Raw genomic sequence first — 8258 nt, 5'->3', positions numbered from 1 at the left:
CTCTCTCTCTCTCTCTCTCTCTCTCTCTCTCTCTCTCTCTCTCTCTCTCTCTCTCACACACACACACACACACACACACACACACACACACACATCCCTACTAATTATAAGGACCCTTGGCTTCACGATGATCCAGAAGATTCAGTGTATAGCACACTATGATCAATTGTCATTCAAAATACTTGCTGCTTCTCCCTGAAGGACCAACTTCCCATGCTCGCAAGCTTGGCCAAGTAACTTCCAGGGCTACTCTTTACCAGACTATTTTTCATCCTCATCCTGACGAGTTTGGGATGATCATTATTTTAGCCAATGAGATCCAAGGGCAAGTGACCCATCAAGGTCAGCTCAGGAGCCAGGATCTTTCTGCTCTGCCACCAGACACACAAGCCTGGGTTGGGTGCTGGAGTCAAAACAGACCAGCCCTCAAAGATGCAACTGGAGAGAACTTTCAATGAGAAATAACTCTTTGCTATGTAAACCACCAAACCTCAGTCATTTTATTACATCAACACACTTTAACCTAATGGATACAGATGGTAGGCCTGTGTGCATATTGATCTAAGAGCTTTGGTTCCTTGTATGGCTCGAATGTCAAAATGTCACCCACAGGTTCACATATTTGAACACCTGGTTTCAAACTGGTAGCACTATTTTGGGAGACTGTGTAAGCTTTCAGAGGTGGGACCTCGCTGGAGGAAGTGGCCTTGAGGGTTACAACCTCGCTCCACTTCCGGGCTCAGAATCTCTGGCTCCTGGTCCTCCATAATGTGAACAGGATGCCATGGAGCTGGCCGCCACCATCCCTTGGGCAACAGGACGGTCTACAGCCCCTCAAACCTTGAGCAAAAGGCAACCCTTCCTCCCATCACTTCTTGTCCACAGCAATAGCAAAAAGAACCGTCCCGTCCCAAAGCTTTACCCACCAACGAGCTGCCTCAAACCAGGTGAGTGATGGCTCATGCCTCATTTTCCTGTGTAAGTTACTTCTCACTTGTCTCTCATACACACACTCTGTGGGTTGTGTATTCTGAGAATAGGGGTATAATTGTTTCAACAGAAATTTGAATGAACCAAAAAAAAAAAAAATCAAGATGCTACCAGACATGGTGACACATATTGTAATGCCAGGACATGGAGACAGAAGCAGGAGAATTGTGAATTTTGAGACCACCCTAGCACTTACACACCTAGTTCAAGGTCAGTAAGACCCTGTCTCAAAAAAACAAAATCAAGGTTCTGAACAAGTTCCTCATTCACAAAGACTTTTGAAGGCTGCTTTTTTTCTAAGTTTCAAAATCAAGTCAAAACAAATTCAGTGGACACTCTTAATGAGATTCACAAATGGATATGGTATAAAAATACACAAATGAGATGGGTATTAAAATTTAAGGGAACGCTGGTCTTTAATACAAACTCCTATTCTCATAGGATCCAGTGGGCTTTGCGATCCTTTTTCTGCCAATCCCAGTTGCAGCTAAAATTCCCGGATCTTCAGGTTTCTCCTCTAAGGGCTCGGTGTGAATCCTTTCTCCCACCTCCTCGACAGACCCTGACCCTGAGGAATTAGTAGTCTGCTCATTTTCAGTGTCTTCCATCCACCAATCCGAGACTAAGAATAGTTTAGGCTGAGAGCAAGGCATGAATAGGATATAAAGTATCCAGAGAGTAGCAACAGCGAAGACATGTCTACATAAAAACACCTGCAAGGCTTGTACCTCCTGCCTCATGTCAGTCCACTCTTCACCAACCCTGAACGCTAACAGCTGAGCTACACTAGATTGCTTCAAAAGGCTCTCTCCCTTCCAGAGATCACTGTACACACCGTTTATCCATGCATGTCATTATAACTTATTACAAGCTTATTGACACTTGTCTGTGGCCGCCTTGGACTTGATTTCCTCACTCAGTCCTGCTGTCAAGAAAACAATGCCACCAGAGTTACAGGACTGGAGCCCTAACAGGCTCGGCTCAGCTACTTGGGCCAATACCTCAATTAAAGAGACAGACCACACAGTAAGACACAGGGACTGTGTGTGAATCACCGCAACAATCTTGGCGCTTGCGCACAAAAAGTGAGAGAGCAACGCCTGATAAAATAGATAAACTATTGCAGAGAAATATGACTGTTTTCAATTTCTAAGAAAATTATAAATTCTTCCCCAAGCAATGCTACTTATCAAAAGAAATAAGCTAAGTTTCATACTAATTTCCTTTTGCACAACAGAAAAAAAAAACAAAGCTTTGTGTATTTGTTTTGAACAGAAGTCCTACTCATAGGGCCCAAAGTTACCTTCTTGGAGGATGACTCCTTCCTGCTTTTTCGAGCCTGCTCCCTCGCTCGACACACCACACCCCATCGCACGGGGCCACAGTTCCAAGAGTATACAGACAGCGTCTGCACTCATGACTTCCGGTATCACTGGGCTTGAGTGCCGGCTCCCATTCACGGGTACTGACACTAGAGACGAGTTAACATTCGACTACAGTCACACCAGGGAACACACTCCTGATTTCTAAGTCAGGCCAGGGCTGAAACAAAGCAAATTTTATTTCTGATCACCCAGCAAATTCTTTTTCGAATCCTGCCTGTGTCACCTTAGCCCGTGTATTGTTTTTGTGCTCAACAGAAGCGGCATTGACGGACTGCCAGCAGCGCTGAGTGGGTCAGGAGAGGTATTGTTTAGTTGAAAGAGTTTTCTGTCAATCTAGATTTAAAAGACGAGGAGGGTATCAGTTAAATTATAAAGTAGGGCCCCTTGGGAAAAAGGATAAAAGTTTTAGATTCACTTAGTCTTACACAATGGTTCAGCTTTGCTGACCCCAACTGTGACAGGTGTAACCAGACCACAAGAGACAAGTCCCAATTGGGGGAAGAAAGTCTAAATGCAGCCTCTCTTCTCCCTGAAACAAATTAAGATCCCATAAAGAAAAGAAACTGAAGCCCGCTCCGGAGTGGCATCTTCAATGGGGGGAAATGCTTAGTGCTTTGGCAATCAATCAAAGCCGCCTCTCCAAATCGTGGCAACATGGAGTCCCGCCATCATTCATCCCTTTGTCCTGACCGAGACACACAGTGGCCCATGCCCAACACTAAGCATCCAGTGTAAAAGTGTTTAGATGGTCAGGCTGGGCCATGCACACAGTTTGGTTTCTAATTAGCAGTTTAAGCAAGATGGGTTAGGCTTGGGGAAATAAACCTCCAGAAGTTGGTGGAAGGCCGTCACCTGACAGTGGTGGGCGTGTTCCTTCTCTGACTGGATTCCTGAGTCCCACTTCCACTGTGGTATGGACACATTGCTAAAGGTCATTTAAAAGATTTCTTTTAAAGAAATTAACTGGTTTCCAAGCAGTTTTAGAAGAAGCTTTACTGCACGTTAAAGTGTTCTTCTGACTCTTAATCGTTGACACTTTTTGGTCCTCACCGTACAAAGCTCCCATAAAGCGTTATGATGGTTTAGAAAACTCCCCAGCCAGAGTCCACGCGTTGTATAGATGGCTCTTTCCTGGCTCTTCTCAATCCATCAATCACCCATCAATCATCAATCGTTCACCACAGGCATCAATCCCGAGTCCTCCATCTGCCCTCACATTTTCAAATCTCAGTAATGTCAACTTAGAACAAAAGGGAACAGCATGTCATTGCCCCTACTTCCTCACACAAGAAAACCCCCACCTCCTGAGGAGAAAACCCCCACGTCTTGGAGAGAGGCAGTACCTTTAAAGCTTTCTGAAGTGATTCAGAGAAAAAAACGCCACCTGATCCCTAACAAGCACATACTTCCTTTCTCCCCAGTTTACAAATCCCATGTCACTTTAATACACAGGGATTTCTGAGCCTTTTAAAAATGAATAAAGACAAATAAGTAACTGCTGCAAGGAAGAAGGGAGTTTATTCTCCGGAGCTGTACCCCGAACTCCAGGGACAGAGAGCGGCACGAAGCAGGCGCTCAAACGTGTAGTATCAAATGGGCAAACAAGTAATTCGGTTTTCCATTTCTTTCAGCTCAATGGATGAAAGGGCAACTAAACAAATTTCTTAAAGGCTGTCATACGCCACTTCCACTGGAAAAGTTAAAACAGAGCTTTAGCTAGGGGGAAAAAAAGAGGCAATATTTCTGCACTGGGGCAAAAACCATTTCATTCCTAAAGTTCTTCCCAGACACTGTAACACAGGTGACCTAAGAGAGCACATGCATGTACACAAGGCCTGGTTCCCAGGCAGAGTAATCACCGTGCCTTGTTCAGAATCGACAGCTGCTTTGGGATGTGGATGCAAAATCCCTAATCCATCCAAAATGGAGCCATGGCCTTAGGAGAGAAGCCCTCCTGCTACCCTAGGTGCACTCTGGAAACAGCACATGTGGGGTCTTCTCAGGGCCAAAGCCTGAGGCCAGTGGGCAAAGGAACGCAGATTAAAAATGGAAGAAAGAGCATCCCATCCGACTACGGCCTTTGCTCCGTCACCAAGAGCACGTCTCTCTACCTAAGACGCGTGTGAATTTAACCCGGAAATTTAAGCAGTTGGAACTGAATATACACATTCCATAATATAGACAACACAGTATTTGAAGGACAGGGCAGGTAGCTCAGCGGTAGACCATAAGCACAGGGACCTGGACTTAATACTCAGAATGTAAAACCAAGCAAAAACCAGGCCCTCATACAAGTGTTTCTGTTCATTAAAACTCAACTGTCATCCGCTGCAAATGTCACACTAGACTATCTAAAACCAAGAGCGACTTACTAAAAGTCATTCTTCTCTCTGGACAGGAATGGTGGTTTGCACAGGCAGGAGAAAGTTTTGTTTTCCTCAACTCTTTTTAAAATTTTTTTAATAAATTCTAAAGAAGTAAGGCAATTCCACTTGTGAATAAGTCCACTTTGGGGTGGCTCTCTCCCTTCGCACCCCTTTTCCTTCTTTTGTCCAAACCCCAGGGCAGATAAAGGGACAGGGGAGGTTGAAAATTTCAACACCAGAGATGCAGCAGAGCCAGCTCGGAGCTGGGTTTGGAGACCTTTCTGCAAGGCTGGAGCAGTTCTGCTGAAGATCTGCGAATGAACTTTCAGAGGCCACACTCAAAAGATCCCCCAGGGCAAACAGTCCAACCAGCCCGTGCAAATGTGTCACACTTTCTCAGTAGCCGAAGAGGCTATTCAGCTTCCTAGTTCATTCCAGATCACGCTTACAACTGGGGGTGGGGTGTCTTGTTTTTAAGTTTGAAGGAATTTGATCTTAATACCAGTGACAACACAGGATATGCATAAGAAGCCGCCTTTTCTGTATACCCATACTTTATTATCTGAATGCGAGGTCTTACCCAAGAACTCTGTAGGATTAAGTTCACATATGGCTGGCAGACCCTCTGTTGGATATGATTACAGCCACACAACTAAATCTTAAAGCCACATATTGTTCCTATTTAACTGACATATACGAACCTACTAATTTATTGGAAATGTGCAACAAATTATTTCTTCCACCTCCCCAACCCTCAAGAATGCACCCGCAATAAGTGTTGCTGAAGACACCCCCTACACAGGATACTTGCATTCCCAGACGCTTGCTGATGCATCTAAAACATATATTGTTATTTTAGTCCTTTGAATCTGTGCCCTGAAAATAAATGTGGCGACGGCAAGATTTAACCTTGGTTTCTAAAGAGATCAGTCCAGAGACTATGCAAATTCCCTCAGTAATGACTGCCTAGAACCAATTAACAAGGGCCTAATTTGTATAAAGAGGAAGACAAAATTCTTAAGACTATGTCATGAAACAGAGTTCAGAAGACATAAAAGATCCAAGCTATGTCATGAAATAGAGTTCGAAAGGCCTAAAAGACCCACAGGAACACTTAGCAATGACCAAGGCACGTTTTCTCAACGTGGAAAGTCTTTCAAAGCACCTCAAACAGCAGAAAAAGCAACTGAACCACCAAATGGAGGTAGGTGTTGCAAAGGGTGACCCCCCCCCATGAACTTCCTGAAGGGCTGAGACTCCTCAGAGGTGCAGAGAGGCGCAGGGAGGGGGGAGCCAAGAGTCTGAGCATCTGGGTTTCATAGCTTTCAGCTTCTGCCTAAGAATTTTCTCTATATCTGCAAATTGTCAGGCCACCACCTGCAGCAAGCTGCAAAGTTCGAAAGGGAAGAAAAAGAAGATGGGGTACTAGACAGGGAAGGACCACACGGGAGGCGCCCCAAGGGCAGACCAGGCAAAAGTGGGCTAAGATCGTCGACAAAGAAAATGAGAAAAAGAAAAGAGGACTCCGCCTTTCCCACTGGGCTGGGCGCCTTTCAATAAAAAGGAAAGGCCGCCGCCACCGCCCCTTCCCTCCCTTTCACCCAAGGCTAGGAACAAGACCCTGAACTACACCCTCAAAGTACCACTCGGTCTGCCTGGCTCCAGAGTTGCATATACTCCAAGAGGCGCGGCCCGCGGCGTGTACCCCGGCCCAGAGTCCGGATAGGAGCATCCCCTCCCTGCCTTCGGGTGCTGGGGCACTCCTCCTCCAGGCACCCACCCTTCCTCTTCCTCGAGCCCCGCATTCACTACCGCCGCCCCCGGCCTGCCAGCCACAGAGTATTTCAGGACTTCCACCCACCCCGAAAGGGAGCCCTTTGAAAACTTTGTGTGTGTGTCTAGGGCTTTGTCCACATCCTGGGCAGGGCCGGGTCACCCGGGTGGGCGCCTGAGGGTGTCCGGAATTTCACAGTACACCGGGGGTAAGACCACGGAAATCCCACCTCTTGGACCCGCTTCTACAGCCGTGTGACACAGCGCTTCGGCTCCCAATTCCCGTGCCCCGATCGCCCCCGGGGCGCGGGAGAACCACGAGGAAACCCTCCGCAGCCGGCGCCTTCCTCCACGATCAGCAGCCGAGCGGCGTGCGCCGGGAGAGGGAGGAAGCTGGGGAAAGCAGCGGCTCAAGCTACCCCTTTAAAGGGCGCCTCGCAGAGGGGTCTTTTTTTTCTCCCGCATCCCCGAAATAGGGGCGCGCCAAGAAGATCCACTGTTGCATCAGGTAGGCTCTGAGCCTGCCGGCTCCCCAAGCTCCCCTCCGCCCCAGATGCGCGCCTAAATGCATGCACACACCCACAGCCCCAGCAGCCACCACCCAGAGCCCCCTTCTGGTTCCCGCAAGTCTCTACCCGCACGCGCCCCAAAGCGGAGCCCACCCGGCGCCCCAGGATCAGCACGCTGGGGAAGCGAGGCCCCGGCACTCACGCTCGGTCTCCCCACGGCCACGGCCATCGCGACTGCGACTCCGGCTGTGCCCGGCTGCTCTCCGCCGACACAGGCTGCTGCTGCTGCTGGCGCCCCGGTTCCCGCTGGCCTCCCCCGCGCCTCCCTCGCGGCTGCGCCCTGCTCGCACCCAGCTCCCGCGCGCCTCCAGCCGCATCTGCTGGCCCGCGCCGCCCCGCCCGCTTTATTCCAGCAACATGGCCTCCCGCCTGGACGCGACCATTGGCTGCCTCGGGACGGGGGTGTAGGGAGCTTCCCCGCCCCAGCCAAGCGATCGAATGCAGTGGGCATGCCATGACCCTGGACAGCTGGCAGGAAGAGAACCTGTACAATGAGTCACCTTCCCTTCTATGACTTTCTACTGTGCCACTAGGGTGTCCCGAGCCTGGCCTCTGCCTGCCTCCCCCCACTGCAACACGTGCTGGAGTCCGGGTAAAAACCTAGGCACGGAGGTCCCAACCCTGGGCTGCCACGCGCTGCGCGGAGCCGGCACCTGGAGCTGCTATCGGGTGGGGCAGGGAAGCTAGGGGACTACCGGGAGCAGGGGCTGCATATGGAGGAAAGTTGCTCGGGTGACACGCCCCACCCGGTGGAACCCGCTTAGAAGGTGTAGTGGGCAATCCACTAGGGCAGAGCGTGCCCCACAAGGAAAGAATTGCCCGTCTGCTGGGCTTCCCATCAGAAAGGAGACTAAACCAGCTGCTGAAAGCCGTCGCTGTAGAGTGGGGACAGCTTTTGGAGAGGAAGAAGCTGTAGTAGTTGGTGCCGTGAACGACCCAACCTTCGGCTGCTGAAGATAGGAGAAAAACTCCGGTGCCCGCTGGAGAATTTAGGTCGTTGTGGGCTTGCTCCAGAGCGTTTTCCACGGTATCACTGGAGAGGTCGCTGGTGCGGAGAGGTCAGCCGACGTCATTAGATCCCCGGAGACAGACTCAATGACCCAGGGGCCGGAGTCATTGCATGCTCAATCCTGGCTGCCAGGTGTGGGGCGAAGGAAAGGCGCAAAGCGGTTGAC

The 8258-nt window shown here is 49.5% G+C and overlaps 1 protein-coding gene across 3 annotated transcripts in view; it reads right to left on the bottom strand.

Moving 5' to 3' along the window:
• The window catches only part of Septin11 (septin 11), an 84432-nt gene extending 76883 nt beyond the window's left edge, over positions 1-7549 (bottom strand). For all 3 annotated transcript variants that reach the window (XM_050150328.1, XM_050150327.1, XM_050150325.1), the window contains exon 1: positions 7226-7549. In XM_050150328.1, the coding sequence (XP_050006285.1) occupies positions 7226-7534 (309 nt within the window). In that variant the 5' untranslated portion in view covers positions 7535-7549. The remainder of the gene's footprint in view (positions 1-7225) is intronic.
• Between the last annotated feature and the right edge of the window lie 709 nt (positions 7550-8258).

This window comes from Alexandromys fortis, unplaced genomic scaffold, assembly GCF_014885135.2.
Source record: "Alexandromys fortis isolate MF-2015 unplaced genomic scaffold, M_Fortis_MF-2015_v1.1 scaffold_0, whole genome shotgun sequence".
NCBI classification, from domain to species: Eukaryota; Metazoa; Chordata; class Mammalia; order Rodentia; family Cricetidae; genus Alexandromys; species Alexandromys fortis.
The sequence above is the reverse complement of the archived record's forward strand: the minus strand, read 5'-3'. Positions and strand labels throughout refer to the sequence as shown.